The sequence below is a fragment of the Chlamydotis macqueenii genome, chromosome 14, assembly GCF_036417535.1.
Source record: "Chlamydotis macqueenii isolate bChlMac1 chromosome 14, bChlMac1.mat, whole genome shotgun sequence".
Classification (NCBI taxonomy): domain Eukaryota; kingdom Metazoa; phylum Chordata; class Aves; order Otidiformes; family Otididae; genus Chlamydotis; species Chlamydotis macqueenii.
In genome coordinates this window covers 2,057,987-2,077,826 of record NC_141569.1, presented here as the reverse complement: position 1 = coordinate 2,077,826, position 19,840 = coordinate 2,057,987, and the positions used below count along the sequence as shown (strand labels likewise).

The 19,840-nt window shown below is 57.0% G+C and overlaps 3 protein-coding genes across 5 annotated transcripts; 2 read left to right on the top strand and 1 right to left on the bottom strand.

Annotated features, from left to right (window-relative positions):
• The first annotated feature begins 11 nt into the window (after window positions 1-11).
• MZB1 (marginal zone B and B1 cell specific protein) lies at window positions 12-1,488 on the top strand. Of its 2 annotated transcripts, XM_086759050.1 has the most exons (4): window positions 12-300; window positions 607-713; window positions 789-893; window positions 1,007-1,488. In XM_086759050.1, the coding sequence occupies exons 1-4, from the start codon at window positions 109-111 to the stop codon at window positions 1,182-1,184; spliced, it is 582 nt and encodes a 193-aa protein (XP_086615176.1). In that variant the 5' UTR covers window positions 12-108; the 3' UTR covers window positions 1,185-1,488. The 2 variants fall into 2 exon arrangements, with proteins under 2 accessions (XP_086615176.1, XP_086615178.1); XM_086759052.1 differs by lacking the exon at window positions 789-893.
• Window positions 1,489-1,634: 146 nt separating this feature from the next.
• SLC23A1 (solute carrier family 23 member 1) lies at window positions 1,635-6,032 on the top strand. Of its 2 annotated transcripts, XM_086758954.1 has the most exons (15): window positions 1,635-1,670; window positions 2,153-2,224; window positions 2,427-2,528; window positions 2,644-2,801; window positions 2,882-2,970; window positions 3,052-3,119; window positions 3,193-3,374; window positions 3,476-3,596; window positions 3,719-3,875; window positions 4,060-4,207; window positions 4,312-4,417; window positions 4,494-4,623; window positions 4,817-4,960; window positions 5,115-5,210; window positions 5,337-6,032. In XM_086758954.1, exons 1-15 carry the CDS (start codon window positions 1,635-1,637, stop codon window positions 5,582-5,584), a joined length of 1,857 nt encoding a protein of 618 aa, XP_086615080.1. In that variant the 3' UTR covers window positions 5,585-6,032. The 2 variants fall into 2 exon arrangements, with proteins under 2 accessions (XP_086615080.1, XP_086615081.1); XM_086758955.1 differs by lacking the exon at window positions 1,635-1,670 and having other exon boundaries at window positions 2,166-2,228; window positions 2,432-2,528.
• A 1,664-nt stretch (window positions 6,033-7,696) lies between these two features.
• Window positions 7,697-16,779, bottom strand: PAIP2 (poly(A) binding protein interacting protein 2). Its single transcript, XM_086759006.1, has 4 exons — window positions 16,630-16,779; window positions 12,555-12,714; window positions 10,005-10,184; window positions 7,697-8,810 (listed from the first exon to the last, which is right to left on the bottom strand). The coding sequence occupies exons 2-4, from the start codon at window positions 12,690-12,692 to the stop codon at window positions 8,745-8,747; spliced, it is 384 nt and encodes a 127-aa protein (XP_086615132.1). The 5' UTR covers window positions 12,693-12,714; window positions 16,630-16,779; the 3' UTR covers window positions 7,697-8,744.
• Window positions 16,780-19,840: the final 3,061 nt, after the last annotated feature.

Here is a 19,840-nt window from a genome sequence, read left to right as displayed (position 1 = left end):
TCAGCCGGATGCAGGTGCGTCAGCCGCGCACCAGTGCCCGCTCGCCGGCCCCAGGGCGTTTATAGCCACCCCGCGCCTCTGCCCCGGCATTTTCGGCATCGTGGCAGGATGCAGCCGGCGCTGGCGGCGTGGCTGGCCCTGAGCCTGCTGGTGGGGACGGGGGCTGAGGAGATGTGCGGGGCTCCCCCTGCCACCTCGTCCCGCTCCGTCCCTGCACCCCAGCTCAGCCCCGAGGAGCGGCTCTCGCCCCACATGCCCGAATCCCTGCGCTGCGACGCCTGCCACGCCATCGCCTTCCAGGTGGGGATCGGGGAGGCAGCACCCGAAACGGGGGGTGAGAGCGCTCGTGGGGACGCTCTGGCCTGGGGAGATGCTGCCGGCTCCCCTGGGGCGCCCCGCTGGTGGCTGCCCCTCACCAGCACCCCAAAAAAAACCCTTTGGGGCCGGCGAGCTGCCTTGAGATGCTCATGGCCCCAGCGTGCCGTGCAAAAGCGCTTCAGCTGCCGGGGCTGCAAGGAAGGGGGTGCGGACCCCGTCCCCGCTTGGAGCAGGGTCCCGGGGAGGCCGCCACCCTCACCAGCCCGTTTCTGCCCTTGTCCACCCCAGCTGGAGGAGCAGCTGCGCAAGGCAGAGGGGAAGGTGGGCAAGAAGGCGCTGAGCGAGTCTGACTACGTGGAGGTGCTGGAGAGGAGCTGCTCGCAGGGCTGGGAGAGGTGAGCGGGGCGTCCCCGGGGATGGGGGGTGTCCCCAGGGAGCAGGGCGTCCCCAACTCCTGCCTCTCCCCACAGCTACGGGGTGCAGGAGCTGGACGGGGAGAAGCGGCTGGCGGGGCCAGGGCTGCCCAGACAGGAGCCGGTGAGCGTGATGGTCACGGGGGGACCCTGGCCAGGCAGGTGAGTCGGGGGGGTCAGCAACGCGGGGCGAGGGGGTGCCGGGTGCCATCCCTGTGATGGTGGGGGGCAGGGCGGGGGCTGCGGCGTGACCCCCTCTCTCCGGCTCCTCACAGGCTGTCCAAGATGTGCCACAGCTACGTGGGCGAGCGCGGCGAGGCACAGATCTACGGGGCGCACCGGCGGGGCCCGGCCGCCCTGCGAGAGCTGCTGTGCCGTGGGGAGAAGGGGCCCTGCGCCGGCGGCAAAGCAGGGGGGCCCGCCCCGCCCAAGGCGCTGCAGAACGAGCTGTAGGCCCGGCGCGGTTAATGCTTAATGCCCCGGCGACCTTCGGAGCCAACTTCGTCCCCAGCCAGCGCCGATACGCGCGGGGAAGTGGGCGCCTTCCCTGTGTCGCCCGTCGCCGACGTCGCCACCGTCCCTTGACGCCCAGTGCGGCCGTGCCGGGACGACGCCAAGCGGACCCCCCGCCAGCCAGGAATTACTCTGTAACCCTCCGGCTCTAATGTTTTACCGAGGTGCTGGCGGTGGGAGCGCCCCGACCCCGCCGGCGGTGCCAGCCCCAATTAAAGGAGTTAATAGCTGATCCGTCCCCAAGGCAGCGCGCCCCGGTTTCACAACCCACAGCCAATGGCCGCCTTCCAGCTTGCCGCCCTGCGCCGCGGCCCGGGCGGTGACTAAAGTCCTTCCCACAGCCATAAAAATCCCCCGGTGACATCGCTGGCAAGGCCACACCGCCGGAGGATGGGGACCCGCTCGGGAGACCTGGCTCAGCCCCAGGTGAACGCAGCCTCCGTCCCCGTCCCCTCCCCTCCTCGGTCTCGTCCCGGGGCAGTGGGGAGGGAAGTGGGTGGCTGGGGGTACCGACCCCGAATGATGGCCAGCGCAGGGCTGTGATGCCCAGCTGGGGCTGGCAGCGGATGGGACGAGGGTGAGGGCTGCGGTGACGCCCGGGATCGCGGGGACGTGCCGGGATGCTGCGGCTGGGACCGGCTGTGCCGTCCTTCCTGGCACCTGTGGGGTGGTGTGAGCATCCCAGGGCCTGTGGGGACCCCCGTCCACCCTCCCCTGGGGACAAAACATTGCGTGGGGACAGCGAGTTTCGGAGCCCAGACCCATTTTGGGGACCAGGTGGGGCTGACCGGCCACGTGTGCTGAGCCGTGGCCCGCTGGCCTGCACGTCCGCCGGCAGAGCCCGTCCCTGTTCCCATGGGACACCGGGGACAACACTGACCCGGCTCCCATCTCGTCCTCCTTGCCAGAACGGGAACTCGGCTCTGGCCCCCGCCGGCGCCCCGTATCCCCCCGGGAAGGAGCTGCCTGCAGTGGGCAGGGTGAGTACGGGGGGACCCCGCACAGCACACACCCCAAATCCTGCTGGAACGCACCGTGGGATGGGGACCAGCCAGCCGGGACCCCTCCCATCCCTCAGGGGGTCCCCTGGGGCAGCCTGTGCCACCAATGGGGACAGCGCGGGGTGTCCCCCCCACCCCGTCCCAGCCCCACCAGGGCTGAGCTGTGCCTCCTGCACCCCAGGACAGTGGGGCGGGCGCCGGGCCCCCCCGGCCAGAGATGGACATGCTCTACAAGATCGAGGACGTGCCCCCCTGGTACCTCTGCATCCTGCTGGGCTTCCAGGTACGGCCTGGAAGGGGAGTACCCCCCGCCGGCAGAGCCCGAGCCCCTGCGCCCTGCTGCGTGGGGCACCCCGCAGCACCCCATCCCGCTGAGCCCCCCGCCCCTCGCCCCCCAGCACTACCTGACCTGCTTCAGCGGCACCATCGCCGTCCCCTTCCTGCTGGCCGAGAGCCTGTGCGTGGGCAAGGACCAGCTCACCGTCAGCTACCTCATCGGCACCATCTTCACCTGCGTGGGCATCACCACCCTCATCCAGACCACCGTGGGCATCAGGTAGAGCCACGGCCCCGGCCCAGACCCCCCAGCCGTCCCCAGGCCGTGGGCGCAGGCGTCCCCTCTCATCGTCCCCCCAGGCTGCCCCTCTTCCAGGCGAGCGCGCTGGCCTTCCTGGTCCCCGCCAAGTCCATCCTGGCCCTGGAGAAGTGGCGCTGCCCGCCCGAAGGTGAGGGGGTGTGAGGTTGAGGGGTGTCCAGCTGCTCCCCGCCTCCACCCCCAGGACCACCTCACCCCCCTCCATCCCCAGAGCAGATCTACGGCAACTGGGCCCTGCCGCTCAACACCTCCCACATCTGGCAGCCCCGCATGCGAGAGGTACGGCCCCGCCGCCGCCGCCTGGGGACCCCCAAATCCCCGGCGGGGTGCTGACTCCCCCTTCTCCCTGCAGATCCAGGGGGCCATCGTGGTGTCCAGCCTGGTGGAGGTGGCCATCGGGCTGCTGGGGCTCCCCGGGGCGCTGCTCAGCTACATCGGGCCGCTGACCGTCACCCCCACCGTCTCCCTCATCGGGCTCTCCGTCTTCCAGGCGGCCGGCGAACGGGCCGGCTCCCACTGGGGCATCGCCGCGCTGTACGGCACGGGGACAGGGATGGGGGGGACAAGGGTGTCCCCCGTGGAGCCAGCAGCCCGTCGGGGGCAGGAGGGACCTCGTCTCTCTCTCTCTCCCCCAGGACCATCTGCCTCATCGTCCTGTTTGCCCAGTACCTGCGGCACATCACCGTCTGCCTGCCCGGCTACCGGCGCGGCAGCGGCTTCGTCCTGCTGCGCGTCCAGATCTTCAAGCTGTTCCCGGTAGGGACCGGCCAAGAGCTGCCGGGTCCTGAAGGGGGGCTTCCCCAAAAAAAACCCCCCCTTTTTCCATGCGTGGGTTTGTGAGCGATGTGGGGCGCGTGCCGCGGTCTCTGCCCTCGCAGATCATCCTGGCCATCATGGTGGTGTGGCTGCTCTGCTACGTCCTGACGCGCACCAGCGTCTTCCCCAGCCGGCCCGAGGCGTACGGCTACAAGGCCAGGACGGACGCGCGGGGGGAGATCCTGTCCGTGGCACCCTGGTTTCGGGTCCCCTACCCCTGTGAGTGCCAGGCACCCCTGCGGGACCCCCACTACCCCCCTTTTGCCCTGAGGGATGCGGGGACCCAGCACAGCATCACTGGGGCTGGGGAGCACCCAGGGGCGCCCCAAAGCCTCACCAGTCAGCACTGGGGGCCGGGTCCCAGGGTGCCCCCCACCCTGACGCCCCGCTCTGCCCCGGGCAGGTCAGTGGGGTCTGCCCACGGTGACCTCAGCGGCCGTGCTGGGCATGTTCAGCGCCACGCTGGCGGGCATCGTCGAGTCCATCGGCGACTACTACTCCTGCGCCCGGCTGGCGGGAGCCCCCCCTCCCCCCGTGCACGCCATTAACAGGTACGGCCCACGTCGGGCACCCCTGGGCCCCCGTGGGCCCCCCCGGCAGGGACGCTGCCGGAGGAGAGCAGCAGGGACCAGGTCGGTGGTGTGGTTCCCCCAAGGGGCATCTTCACTGAAGGCATCTCCTGCATCATCGCGGGGCTGCTGGGAACCGGCAACGGCTCCACCTCCTCCAGCCCCAACATCGGCGTCTTGGGCATCACGAAGGTACCGGGGCCGGGGAAGGGTCCCGAGCGGGTCGGGAGGACGGGCGCCGTCACCCGCTGCCGGTCTCTCCGAGCAGGTGGGGAGCAGGAGGGTGATACAGTACGGGGCTGGCATCATGCTGGTGCTGGGGACCATCGGCAAGTTCACGGCACTGTTCGCCTCCCTGCCCGACCCCATCCTCGGCGGGATGTTCTGCACCTTGTTCGGTAACCTCCGCACGACAAACCCGGGGCGTCGCTATCGCCAGCCGCTTCCCCGGGGCTGCGGGGCAGGACTTGAGGGTTGGGGTCGAACCACGGCTGGGTTTGACCGCCCAGGGCCCTTGACTGGCTCCCGACCCGCCGCAGCGGCACAGCCGTCTCTGCCTGCCGGCAAAGCAGCCGCCGTCTCTGCTGGCAGGCATGATCACGGCCGTCGGCCTCTCCAACCTGCAGTTTGTCGACATGAACTCCTCGCGCAACCTCTTCGTGCTGGGCTTCGCCATGTTTTTCGGGCTGACGCTGCCGAACTACCTGGATTCCCACCCCAAGGCCATTAACACAGGTGCCCACCCGCCGCGGAAAGCCTCCGTTCAGGGTGTTCAGGGGGAGAGGAGGGCAGATGGCGCAGGCGCCTGCCCACCCCGCGTACGCGGCGAGCAACGGGGCACGTACGGCTGCTCGCAACGCGCCCCGGCTCAGCCCCCGCGCTCTCACAGGTGTCCCCGAGCTGGACCAGATACTGACGGTGCTGCTGACGACGGAGATGTTCATCGGGGGGACCATCGCCTTCATCCTGGACAACACCATCCCGGGTAACGAAAGCAGCGCACGGAGCTCAGGGGGCCGGAGGCAGATTCCCCTTGGTTCAGAGCCGCAAGAGGGGACAGCAGGGCGAGGAGGGGCTGACGCTGGGCACCCCGGGGTCTCGGCTGCCGCAGGGACGCAGGAGGAGCGAGGGCTGGTGCAGTGGAAGGCGGGCGCGCACTCGGACAGCACGGCAAGAGCCGGCCTGAGGAGCTACGACTTCCCCTTCGGGATGAGCGCGGTGAGGAGGAGCCGGTGGCTGACGCTCGTGCCCATCTGCCCGGTGTTCACCGGGTTTAAGGTCCGGGCGAAGGGCGGCGGCGCGGCGGCAGCGGCTGCGCAGGACACCGCAGACGGGCTCTCCGTGTGCACCAAGGTCTGAGCGAGGGGAGGGCTCGCGCCCCAGCGCCGGAGAAGCCGGAGCCGAGCTCCCCTGGGTGCCGTCAGAGCTCGTTAGCACCCGCCAAGTCCAAAGCCAAGACTTCCAGCGTTCGTCTCGAGCGCAGGGCTAGGGAAACTCCAGTGTGCCTTTCGGGAACATCCCCAGCTCCCAGGGTACCAGGCTGGGGACCGCCACCCCCCGCGTCACCACTCCACCCCAAACCGCGGCTGAGACTCGCTGGGCGCTTGCCGAAGCTCGCGAGCCACCCCAGGAGCCAGCCAGAGCCCCGGAGCCACCAGCTCCCGCACGGGGCCGCGGACTTTCACGAGGCTGAAGCGGGCTCTGCGCGGGGCACGGTATCCAGACCGCTGTAGGATGCCCATTTTAAGATCATACATTAAAAAAACCAAACAAAAAAATTCAAGCCCACTTGCCCGACTGGTGTCTTTGCTGGGTCCTGCACCGCTCCCTCGTCCCTTCTGCGCTGCGCAGGCTCCGGTGCCACGCTGCCTCGCGCAGCCGGTTGGTTTTCCGCGGCAGGCGTGGCCGTCAGCCCCGTTGCCAAGGGTCAGCCCGGTTTCCAGGCTTGGTTTGCACCAAGCCCAAAGCTGAAGGCGGCGTTGCACGACCCCGTTCGCGTTGGCGGGGTGGCACGGGTACGCGCGTGCTCCCCAGCCTGGGCAGGAAGAGCGGAAGCGAGAAAACCCTTGGGCTGAGAGAAGGGCTGTTTCACAAGTGAAGAAAGATGTGGAAAAAATACCATAAAGCCCCCAAGCGATGCAAAAGCAACCGCCCGCCCCCTCCCACGAACACAGCGGTGCCCAGCCGGCAGCAGAACCCCTCTGCTCTGTCCCGCTTTTGCGGTCAAGCCTGACGCGGCACACAACACCCTTTGGGCGCCTGTGACCCCTCCCAGCCTCTCGCCCCCCCCAGCCCACGCGCTGGGCCCGCAGCAAAGGCAGAGAAAGCCCTGCCGCTGCCGAAACGCCCGCGTGCTGCCGTCACAAACCCCAAACAGCGGGACGGGGGCCGCGGTGGAGAACAGCGGCTCCCTCCCAGCGAGGCCGCGGGGAAGTTCACCTCTTCCGTCACTCCCCTCACGTTGTACAGTTGGCTGGGATACGGCAGGGAAAAACGCCAGCGCAAAGCAACCGCGCGGCGCGGGGCCGTTTCACCAGCTGGCTCCCAGCCGCAGCGCTCCGCCGCCAGCCACCCCCGGTAATCCAGCGCCAGGAGGACGCTCACCAACACGCGAGGGCTGCCAGCCGCGCAGGGGCTCTCTGGTGAAGCTCCCAGGTACGGCAGCGCGGCACTTCCTGACCTTCCGCCTGCAGGTGCCGGAGTCTCAACGGTTTCGGAGTCAGCGGAAACGCCAGAATGGTTCTGCTGCTTCCAGGAGGGCCAGCAGACCTCCGAAGGCGGGACAGGGGGAAGGGAGAGCCAAGGAGCCCGGGATAGCCGCAGACAATTTGCGGAGCGACAGCAAAGCTGAACTCCTCGGAGACGGGTTCCCCCGCCTGGGGCAAGACGGACGCAGCGACGGGGGTACGCTGTGGGCAACACCTGGGGGGCTTCCTCTCGCTCTGCCCGACCCACAGTACTGCGGAATTGCTGAAGTGCTTCATTTCTGAAGGTTTAATCAGAGCTTAAAAAAAAAAAAAAAAAATTAAAAAAGAAAATATTAACAGCAAGGCTATTACGACGTAGGAGTGGGCTGGGCTCCCACCTGAGGATGGCTGGAGGCCGTTACCATACCCAGCCCGCCCCTCCCGCAGCTCTGGGGTTCGTGGGGCGGAGGGCACCCGCAGCGACTGCGCCAAAGCCCGCAGCAGCGCGCCAGCCAGCGCCGGCATAGGGGACACCAGCCACAAACAGGAGCGCCCGCGCTGCCCGCAGCAGCGGGATGGGCAGCGGTGAGAAGGAAGGAACACGCGCCCAGGCAAAGGCGCAAAGCGGGAGGAACGCACCAGGAAGAGCAGAGTCCAACCCCGCATCGAGCCAGCGCGTTACAAGCGGCCGCACAGGCCCCGTGTCCATCGCGTCAGCCCTCTCCTCCGCACGCTGCTGAAGGAGTTTCCACGCGAGGTGCGTACTCACGAGACAGCCACCACGTCAGTTCTACTATTATTTATTTTTTTAAATATTTTTGAAAAAATATAATTTTTTTACAATATTTTCAACTTAAACACTATTCACACTGAACACGTATGGCAGCTTAACCTACCCGAATATGAAGTTTAAGAAGCCAAAACTGTTCTAGCTTTATTAAAAGGAAAAAAAAAAAAAAAAAAAAAAAAAAAGGTTGTTGTGCTGTAGACTATCGTGTAGTGATGATTAAACAAAGCAAGGGAAAAGCACCACTCAAATCACTAATGCTAGGGCCTCCTCGGTTAAATCCAGCTCTAATAAAGTTGTACGCTAAAAGTTACATAGGCAGCGCTATGTACGGCTCCGGGCTCTCGGAAGAAATCGTGATGGAACTGACATCTCCTTTAACGTCACTGGGAAGCGAAAGGTCTCTAACATGATAGCACACCGCAAAGCGCAGGGAATTCCTTCCTTCCGGCCGCGCCCCTGTTAGCTCAGTAGCTGAGATCTACGACTCTGCACAGGTCTGTGAAATTTCTGTTAAAGCTCATGCTGCTTAAAAGGAGCACAAAGATTTTTCAGGGGAAAAAAAAAAAATCAACATTAGTAACAATACCGAGATTTCAAAGGAAAGTTAGCTAATTTGCATAACAATCAGATATCCTTGCTTTCACTTTTAAGTTAAGGCATTATCAGGTGCACAGGAGCACCAGTTAACACATCGCGAGTTAAAAACAGACCGTCCACGGCAAATTCCAAGTCCCGTTTAAAAAGACAGAGTCTGCAGAAGGTTTTACGAAGGTGATGCTTTGTCTCAACTTGACTGGTGCTTCTTACCTCACCGCCTCCTTCGCACGGAGCCGGGGCCCCGTTCCGCCTCCATTAAACTTTTGACAGATTGACTTAATAACAGTCTCAGCACTTTTATTGAGCATGCAAGACTAACAAAACTTTGGCAATGCATAAGTGTAACACAGTGACAAGAAGAGAGAGCTTTTACAATTAAATCTTCTAATACTGGCTTCACAGTGTGGAAATTGTGCTACATCCACCAAGAGAGGGCCCAGTCTACTCAAATATTTAAGTACTTCACCCCAGGAACAAACTCCTTTGCGTTTGGATTCAGATTACTCTTGACCTGAGGGAGGGAAAAACAGAAGTCCAGTTGAATCGTTACTCTCATCTGCCGTTTTCAAGTTGAATACAATTCCGGGCGGACGGTTTACGGATTTAGGGGAAGTGTCAGGCGTATGGTGGAGTTTTTGCACCAGAAGTCTCTACAGTCACTAGACAAGCCCACTCCTCTGCGCTAGGACCCGAATTATCCACCCTTCCCTAGCGCCACTGCACACCTCGGCCAGACGAGGGCTCAGGGAATAAGAAACAAGAAAGCCACAGCCACGCATCAAATCCAGCGGCCTCGCTTAACAGTGAAATACCTTTTTCCGAAGTTGAGCTGCTAAAACGTGCCATGAGGTCTTTAAATTGTGGTTATTTAAGAGGAGACTTGTTCCAGGAACTTAAGCCCCTTCAGGTATTTAGCATACATGAGCACTGCTGATTTTTCACGTCTCCGTGTCTGTGATGACCCTGTCCTCCCACCCGGCAAGCTGCTGCTCTACAACATCCTGCAGCTACAGGTGGGCAGCCAGCACCTTCCAAACGAGCTCTTCATCGCCAAGAAATGGAGGACTGGGATTTTGCACTCTTAATTGAGTCTAAAACTGCTGCCTGCAGCTGCTTAAGCTTGAAAAGCAGGGGTTTGCATCTGAATTTCACAGCGGTCACGCAGCACGACGGCGCGTTTGTGGTGCTCTGCACCAGTAACTTTGTCAGGGAAAATGGGTACACACTGCCCTTTCCTCCTAGCTAAGCTCTGGACAGAAGTCACACAGCAAGAAAGAGGGAAATAACCACAGCTCAGCTGCTTTCCCCTTCCTTAGAAGTTCTACAAGGATCCGCGAGGGTTCACACAATCCAAACCAGACCGTGGAACACGTCAGTGCTGACAGACGCCGAGTTAACCTTCTGCAGCCCTGCCACCACATGGCGCGTCACAGGCCTTCCCCACATACTACGCACACCCAAAGCCGCCCGAATTTACGCCGTGGGCCAGGAAAGGCACCATGTGGTCATGGAGAAAACCACCGACTAGGTCACGTCACTCAAGGAAACATCCCTTACCCACCGTTCCACATCTCCCCCTCCAGCCACGGTCTAAGTCTCTGGCCTCCGCGTAAGGGATTTTCTCTGGCCGTTATCGGCTACAAAAGCCAGCCTTGGACAAAGGGAGATGTCAAGCTTTAGAAATAAGATGAGAAACTGAATTTACCACCAGATCCTCCAGTGATGAGCTGTCACTGATAACAAGGTCATTGAACTGGTCCTGGATTTGATCCATCGTTTGTGGGAGATCACGGGCTGGAATAAACCATTCGTGCTCCTCCTCTTCTTCCAGCATCTCCTGGAAACAGCGCTCAATAAATTCTTCTTCCCACAACTCCTCTTCAATCTGTACAATGAGAAGAAACCGCTTCATCAACAAAGTTACTGACAGCTTGCGTCTTCCTTCCAAGGCTTGGGCACCCAGCTGACCTCTCTAGCTACGCAACAGGGTTCTAGCAGAACACCATGCCTGTGCTGCAGGAAGGCAAACAGCTTAGATTTTTTAAATCTAGAAAAGCGCTTTGTCCCAGGAAGTGGAGCTGCAGTTAAAAGGGAACGGCAGGAGAACCCCGTAGCCCCAACTGTTCTGTTTGCAGTTTGTTACGAGCTCAAGGGGAAGGAAAATGTTGTTTCCAAGTGAAAAACGTCAGCTGTACCGACTAGTCTGGACTGAACGCCCTGCCAGTGTGAGGAAGGAACCAGGGACGACACACGCAGCCAGGCACACTCCCTAGGGAAGCGTCCTGCAAGACTCCTGCGAAGAAAACAACCGCTGCCTGTCAGCTGAACAGCAGCATCCCCTCGGCAGTGGACTGCGTGTTCACCAGCGTAGTACTCTAAGGAACTCGACACGATTGTAGCGGTTGTTAACGCCGACCTGCTGTACCACAGCAGGACAAAGCAGAACCGACACACACTGCAAAGCCTAGAGGAGAGCTTTGCTTGGTTTTTGGTAAACAAGCTTTGGAGGGAGCTTATCCCGACAGATTTTCCACGTCCTGCATGGCAGTACTTAGGGGACGAAAGCAGGGAAATAGAAGCCGGTGTGAACGACTCGCCAGACACAAGGGAGCAGAAAAATTATTCCAGACAGATTTAAAAGTTCACTCAATGGAAGCTCAAACAAGTTTTCCTATCTATCCTCCACTCTGCAATCAAACAGATCCTAAAGTGGAGACTGAGTTACATACCACAAATACCAAACCAAAAAAATTTAACTCCAGAGTTCAGGACTCCTGTAAAACCTCGGTCCCCTGTGCTTGGGGCAAACGCACTCGCCAGCTCCCCTGGAGCTCAGCTTTGGGGAACGGCGACTCACCACCACATGCTCTAAGCCACTGTTCAGACAATTCAAACCCCGCACAAAACCCCGACAGTGATTTCCCCAGTAAAGCACCGCAGCAAGGACAGCGATCTCCAAGCAATCCTTCCCGCGAGACGCTGCCTCTGTCCTGCGTGCGGGTAAAAGGCAGCCGTGGGCACGCAGCCACGGGCTACTATTACAGCAGGGCTCGCCCGGCTCCAGGCTTTCGTTACACGGCTGTACACCTACAGGTGCCTCCGCCGGCAGCTCCAGAAGTACCAGGTAACATCTAATTCCCCAAATGTCTTGAAATTAATACTGCCCGTTTGTATTTTCCAGGCAAAGTTTAACTTGTTCAGGCTGTCACAGCGATGTGCCTGCAGCGGCAGACAACCAGGCTGCCACGCGGCGCTTGCCTGCTGAATAACACCGTTCTCCCCTCCTGCTCCCACCCTTCCTCCTCGCTGAAAACTGAGCCCGTACCTGAAAAACAGTTTATTCACGGCACGACTCTCAGCTCCTTCCCCCAGTGCTACACGTCCTGCATGCAAACTACAGTCCCCAGGAGGAAAAACCCACCGAACAGGAAGCGACACCGAGACCATCCTGGCATACGCACAAAAGAACTCAGATTTTGCGAGCAACCTGAATTTCAGATTAGCTTTGTGCCCTGCTGGCACCCTAAAGAGAGAGGAACAGACATATCCTATTTCAGAAACTCAGACTTCAGCACAGCACACTGGAGCGCAGAGAAAGCAGCTCCTTGAGTACAAAGATCAAGTTTTGGTTAAGAAAGCGGCACTGGGAAGAGGCAGGCTGTTCCCAGCCGCCACAGGAGAGAAAACCGTGTCCAAACGCGAGGTGAAAGCTGAAGTCAAGGCTTCCTTCCAACCCGATTGCGGAGGCCAGCTGTGAGACACCGGAGTACTAAGCAAGGAACAGGACCGCCACCCAACAGCTACATCCACCAGCTCCCTCGGGAACAGCCCTGTTGACGAGGCAGGTATGCATCCGGACGCATCCAGTTCGGAACTGCCGCAGCCGGCATGTCTGTACACGTAAAGCCTCCGCAGTTCGGCAGCCCAGCACGTCCCGTCCCTTCCAGAGTCCCACATAAACTCTGACAACCTTTTTTTCTCCCCTCTCTCTCCAGCAGAGGTAGGGAATTAATGGATGCATTAGAACACGCCACACTTCTTGTATTTTCTACTAAGATTACAGAAAATAAGTACTTCTTGCCAGAGAAACTGAGATTTGTCTATTCCCCAGGATTACTCCAGCAAGCCTGTCTAAAAACCCCATCTCTACAGGATTCCCGGTCCTGCACCCCCGTTGCTGGGCCACAGCACCTCTCCCTTCAGCTAGAAAAGGCTAAAGCACACCACAAGACATTTACAGAGGGAAATCACTTGCCTGCCTGTTAAATTCCTCTTCGTTTTCCATCCACATGTACTCCGCAAAGGGATTGTCATCTTCATGGGAATGACCATTGATAATCACATCTTCGCTGATGATGCTTGGGCTGGTACTGCTGCGACTTGGATCCTTCATGGCTGCCTCTCTGAATCAAAGTCTGCAATTAAGAAACGCAGTAATTAAAGACGGGTGGATTCGCTCATCACCCTGCTTCTGCGTAAGCCCGGCCCAAGGGAAGGCTGCACCTGCGTCTGAAGGCTCCAGGTAGCTTTACCGTGATCGCAACAAGTACGAGTATCACAAACGCCGTTTCTGTTGTACGTAGATTCGAGTGACAAATTAATTTCCCAAATTAAACCTCACCAAATCAGCAAACGCCAAGCACCAAGGCCAACGAAAAGTGACAGAAAAAAAAAAACAAGACAGAAAGCATGCATACTTGCCAGTAGGAAAACACTTAAGGCAATGTTCAAGAAAGAAAAGGAAAATTTGTTTTTCAAATTTCAAAGCTCCCACCTGAGTTTCAACAGACTCCCCTGAAAATGAACCGCCCAGCGTCCGTGGTGTTTCAGAGGCAGTGGGCAACGCTTCAGGGGAACTTCCAAGGACACCCATGGTAGGGGAACCTTCGGTGGGACTTTTAGGCTACCCAAACTCAGCTACCAGGTGGGTTTTGTGATCAGAAACCTGCTGGGAAACCTCGCAAGCGAGGCAGAAACCATTACGCACCGACTCCTCGCAGACCAAGCTGGCACAACAGTTCCTACAGCCACCTCATTAGCAAAACCCTACTGACCGAGCAGCTTCGGGTAAAGACAACACCACCGGGCGCTGGAAGACAGGCCGTGCCTGCCTCTCATCCCGCTTCATTAATATGGATTGAGTCACGTCTGGCGCGCAGGGAACATTTCTGCCTGTCCACGATACGCGACACCGCAACGCCCTGACCCCACGGAACGGAGGTACAGCTGGCGAGCGCCTTTTGTTCCACCAGCCGCAACCAAAGGCAGGACAAAACCTACACTTGGTCTGAATCCCTGTCGTAAGAATGGTATCAATACCGGAAAAACGGAGTATTTTTAGATACTAATACTGGCAGCGCTGATTTCTTTTTTAACAGTATACAAAGCATGTGAGGCAATAAGCTAAAAAAAAAAATTTAAAAAAATCAAGCTTGAATGTTATTCCAGGGCTAAAAATTCTCAATGAGACAATGCAGCAGTGAATGAAAATATTTTTATTTTATTTCCAAATCAATGTTCTAGCTCTTTGTATACCAAAATACGACTTATTCAGAGAAGAGGGTGTCAAAACATAGCCTGCGTTGTTACTAGAGTACACGGGCTCATCACACAGCAGCTCATACTTTCGCTTTGTATTGCAGTCGGCCCTCTTATCTGGGGAATTAATGCAAGTTTTGGTTCAAAATGTATTCTTGATAATACCGGGGCAAAGGCTTGTCACATCCAAACGATCAATTAAGCAAAGCACAAAGCAAAAGGAACTCGCCTGGTTTGCCCTGTTCGAGGTTTTTAAATCAAAGGCAAAGCCAAGGACGGAAGTCACTTCAGCTCCCTAGGAAGTACGACAAATGAGACCAGAACCCGGGTATTCTAGCAAGAGAAAACAGGTTCTTTCTGATGTTCTTTCAAAACAAACTTGCAAAGGATTACTGGCAGCATTTAACGTAAAACAGGAAAAGGCCTTGCGTTTAACACCCCAGCTCAAGCCTGGAATTGCTTTAAGCAATTTCAGCTGCTCACAAGCTAGCAAACAGGACAGACCAAAAGAAATAAAAGACCTCTCAGTCTAAAAACCCTAATTTCTTATATATATATTTTTAAGGGCAAGGGTTTTCACCCTTTTTTTGCAGAGTGAATCTTGATATTAATATTCCACTCAGCTTTCCGAATACCAACAATTTACGCTACAGGTGAATAACTGCACTAGCAGTGTAAGGGACTCGGGCCAAATTCCAGGCCACTTCTGTACGAAGACAAGTCCAGAAAGGCAGAAACAACAACTAAACCGCCCCACTTGTTTGTGTAGAAGCTCAAAAGGTTAATTTGTTGAATCATGGAACAGTTTTCCAATTTCTTAAGCGTGCAGGTAGAACCCAAGCCATCTCCTTTAGGAGGAAGGGAGGTCCAGCGTTTCCCATTTGGGCTGAATCAAGTTTCCATTACCGGCCGAGGACGGTGCGGATGATTATCCTCAAGAAGGATCCGAGGCTCCACCTGAACATCTGAAGTTTCTCTGGTGAAGCCCTAAGTCCGCTCATGTTTTCCCACAGGAAAACGTGTCAACAAGCACTCATCCTGCACGAACAGTTCGGAAGCCCCAGGCCAGTCCCTTACTCACAGAACTGCTTGTAATTTGATTTTCCGCAATTTCTAATAAAATACACTAAACAGGGAGCTTTCCATTTCGTCGTGTCAAGGTACAAAGCAGCTGGCGTTGTGTGCTCATTTGCGAGGACAAGATCAGTCTCGTTTCACCGGTATGAGCTACTGGCTTCTTAGTCATGAGCTACAGGCAGCTCTGAGGAGGAGCCAAACGCCACTTTAGTCTTGCAAAAAAGTCACCGTCTAAGAGGGCTGCCACAGAAAACAAGCCACAGCGACAGGCTACACTACTGTCGTGAATAAAAATAATACCTCTTCCATCTGGGAGCAGGTGGAAAGCAGAGGCTCTCAAAGCTCCTTACACTAGAACAGGAAATACAACTTTGGTAGTGCTGAGGAACGGAAAATAGGGAGGATTTTGCCATAGCGATATGATCAGAGATCCAGCCCCAACTTATTCTGGGATTTTGGCAGGGAGTGAGGTGATGCAGGAAGAACAGTGTGAGTACATAAGGGAAGACAGAAAAAACCAGGATTTTTATCCTAGGAACAAAGTCAGAAATGTAAAATCCTGTAACAACAGGACTCTCGGTTGACTCCACGTGTTTTCTGTATGAAGTGTGGAACTTGTTACTCCAGAACTTCCTTAAGGCCCATTAATTTACCTGTTTTTCTGAGTTTTGCCGCATTTAAAGCATTGAAGCGCCCTACACCAAGCACCATTAAAATTCAGAGCTTTGTGACGGGATGATTTTGCCTTTAAACCCTAGTCACAGAAGATTATCTAACACCTCCTTCAGAAGATAAGATCAACAGGCCAGTTCCACATAGCAAACCCCGGGCCCTTACCCTTCAGAAAAAAAAAAAAAGGAAAAAAAATTAAGATATTTGCTTCAAGCATGCAAAAATAAGAGAGAACAGCAAGTAGCGTGCCAGGGTTTCAGCATAAGCTGAAGTGCAGGCAAAGCTGGGAGCGCTTTGAAGTTCTGCAGAAGCGTGTTTTTGTTTATTAACTGCCGGTGAGTCAGGAGCGCAGGCCGAGTTTCTCGTTAGCTAATTAAATCAGCAGGCGGCGGTTATCAAGCAAACCGATCACAGCCCGGGAATAAACAGATTTCTTCATCAAATGCACGAGGGATGCCGAGGCTGTCTGACATTTCAAGGCGCTGGAGTTGGCCTGAAAAGAGCCGAGCGGCTCCGAGGCCGCAGAAAGCGGCCTGGCAGTGAGGGCAATGCCGGCTAACGACCCCCCCCTCCCCGGGGGGTGGTGCCCACCGAGGCGCCCTTCAGGGCCGCCGCCCGCGGAGCCGCGCCGCTTCAGCGGGGCCCGGGCGGAGCTGGGCCCGGGCGGGCCGCCCGCTGTCCGCCGATGCCATCTCGGGGGCGACAAACACCCCGCAACCGCAACCCGCCCCCCACCCCCCCCCGCTTTGTTCGCCCACAGGGGCCGCCCCCGCGGCGGGGGTTCCGTCCCGTCAGGCCCCGCGCCGCCGGAGCGCCCCCCCCCGCCACCCGCCAGGACCCGGATGGAGCCCGAGACAATAAAGACGGCGCCACGGGGCGGCCCCGCCGCCGCGGGACGGGACGGGGCGGGGGGGAAGGTTGTCGCCGCCCGGCGCCGCCTCAGGGGAGGGGAGGGGGCGGCTCGGCTCGGCTCCCTCCGCCCCCCCCCACCCCCGCTCCCGCGGCGGCTCGGCGCCGCGCACCCCCGTCCCGCTTCACCTCACCTGCGCGCAGAGGGAAAGGCTGCGGGTGCGTACGCCGGTCCGAGCTGCTCCGCCGCCGCCGCCTCGTCCGCCGCCGCTCGCTGCCGGCTCGCCTCCGCTCCGCGCCCGCCGCGCCGCCCCGCTCCCCTCCCAGCGCCGCAGCCCGCCGGACGTGAAATCACTTCCGCGCCCTGCGTGCCCTCCCGGACGCCGCCCGCCTTTCCCCCGGAAGCAGCGGGGCAGTGCGCGGCGGAGCGGAGGGAGAGGTAGCCGCGTTGCACGCCGGGAACTGTAGTTCCGCCTGGCCGCCATTTCACGCGGCTGTGGCGGCGCGGGGCAGGCCGGGAAGCGTAGTTCCGCCGGGGCAGCGCAAGCCTCCATCTTGTGGCGCCGGCTGGGATGGAGGCGGCGCGGGGCTGGGGCAGGCCCCAGGGTCCAGCCGGGCTAGTGAAGAGCTAGCCCCCGAGTACCTTCCCGCTTGCAGAGGAAACCTGCCCCGCTTGCGGCGGCAGTGCTGCGGGGAGGGCACCGCACCCCGCGAACAAAGCCGCCTCGCCTCGCCTTAAGGGCTCCCCGGGCTTTTCCAGCCTCGCCCCCCCGGGGACACCAGCCGAGCTGGGGAAACCGCTGAGCCCCGGGCTTCAGCGAGGGAAAAGAAATGTAGTACTTTCTAGAAAACACACCTGTTTACAAAACATGTTTCTGTACTAGACTCATGCATTTTTAAGGCTCTGTATTAGGATCCAGGAAATAACGCACGCTCTCTTTTGGGACCTACATTAAGTGCCTAGGCTTCAACTCTCTTTATAAAATGGGGTGAAAATGCCATTTTTTTATTCTCTCCTTTGCTTCTCCTCCCCTTTTTCTTAAAGCTAAGGTGGAAATGACTCTCTAATTCAGACACTACCTGCTTAAACTAGTGCAGAGAGGTTTTGGCAAACATCAGAGCCCTGCTGTGCTTCTCACTGTGTTTACCTGTCCTCCCAAATACTCTGCCTAGGTGCAGGCTTTCCAAGTCCTCTGATCTTCACCGTCTCCTAAAAAGCAAAAAACCCTCGACGCTGGCAGAGTCAAAGACCCTTTGTTCCAGCCAAGCCACTGACAAACACAATCTGACTCGATCTGCAGTCAAAACACGGTGTCACAAAGCCACCTCCACTCAACACCCACCTGCGAACGATGGACGGGTAAGCTAACCGCCACAAAAAGCGGGAAATCTGCTCCAACACCAAGCTGGGAAAATGTACGGGTAGAAAAATGTTCCTATGCGCAACTGCAAAGCCCAAAAGTGTATGTTACTAAGCTGCACAGAGGTAAGTAACCTTTGGTAACCCCGAACTCCATTAGTGGTTAAAGAGTTACCATCAGCAAACAGGTTTTTAGGCTCAGGACCAGTTAGTGAGCTAGCAGTGCACAGGCCAATGTGCTTAGCTTAGCGCTTTGCACTACACCACCTCTTAGGCTGCAAAGTCTCTCGTGCTATCAAAACGCTCGTGTAGGCTGCTTGTAAGCAGGAAAGGGGCTATTTGAGGATAACAGTTTAATTACCATTTCTCTGCTCAGCCCTTTCCTTCCTTCCTTCCTCCTTAATTTTAGTAAGGGATAACTAACTCTACAGAAAGCCTGGGTTTTCTGATTTTCCAGGCACGTACTCTGCTTTGAATCAAGCTGTTTATATTGTTATTAGCCACCACTACTTGACTTGCTTCCAGGGCCTAAGAGCTTTCTCTACAGCCGGTGATAAGCTCACTAAATGCTTATCTGCTAGCCAAGGACAACCTTAAAATACCCGTGCTGCAAAGATCATCCTTAAAAAAAAAAAAAAAAAAACAACCAAAACTACCGTGCTCTTATTTCCACAAATATTTCCAACTCTGTTTTAATAAATCCAGCATGATATGTGGCTTAACTCAGTATTCAGCAAGCCCAGGGCTTGTTGCAGCTCTCCTGCACTACACATGCAGCAAAGAAGCAACAGGCTCTAGCACTGCTGAGCTGAAATTCACGTATGAGGTCTGACTTATTTTCTGATGTCTGAAAGTATCGTGTTGCACAGGTACAGGTGCAAAGACTTGCATCCAGCTTACCGGGGTTTTGAAAGTACATCCATTAGACATCTAGCACCCACCAACACCAGAGCAGATGGGAACAAGGGACTTTTTGAGCCAGAAGCTGGCCTATGCCCCAATTACTTTACACCTGGGAATTCTTTTTTGGACACTGAACGTGATTAACATCCTTTTACAGTTTAATCCCCAGCAGTTACACAGGTTAGCTTTTACCACAGGCTGAGGACACTAGGTACAAGATCACTGAACTGCACAGCTCTTTAAGATGCAGCTGACAGCCAAGGAAAGGCCGCTTTAAAAATAAAACCTACAGAGCTGCAGTATTTCAATACATTAATCTTAACTGCATGTTGTAAAGGAAACTGAAAATGCTTGGGGGAGGTGGAGACTTCCAAAATAAATTATCTACCATTTTAGAGAGAAGGGAGATGATGGTTGCTTTGCATTCAGGTTCTCTGCTTGGCTGGTGAACGACAGCCTTTTGGAGACAGATGAATGACAAATGTCACCGTAAGCAAGCAGGGGTCCAAGTACAGCCTTGTGACTCAGTCAGAGCAGAACTCATGCAGGGCTGCTGTTCCTTGCTTCTTGTTGCTGTGGGGTAGTTTTAAGACTGTATCACCGCGTTACATTTAATCAATTTCATCCAAACACAAACAAAACTTGGCATACTAAAGAGTGTCATGCACAAAGCAGTAACTTATCTTTGTCAAAGCGCAAGAATGAGTCACTGCGTAAGACTTCATAATGTGGATATGCTATTTAAATAAAATTTGCGCCATTAGCTGCTTATTAGCGTCTCACCACTCTATACAGAAAGTCCCCAGAGAAACTGCTACCATCACAGCAGGAGATGTTTGAAGCTGTATTAGTTCTTGCACAAAAGGGACTGCACACCTCCCCTTTTTGTGAGGATGCAGCAGCAGAAAGCTACAACTGGAAAGACAAGTTGTGAAGAATTCACTTCCACAAATAACTCTGTCTTGTGTCTGCTAGATGTATTTGCAGATGTAAATTAACTCCATCAAGATCCAGCCTCCTACAGTCTGAAAACCCTTCGTAGCACTGAAGCCTCCCCGCCAGCCAAAAGGCTCAGGTTGAGAGACCTGCCCCTAGTCGTTTTTATCCCCGTGAACACAATGTGGCTTGAACTTCAGCTTTGA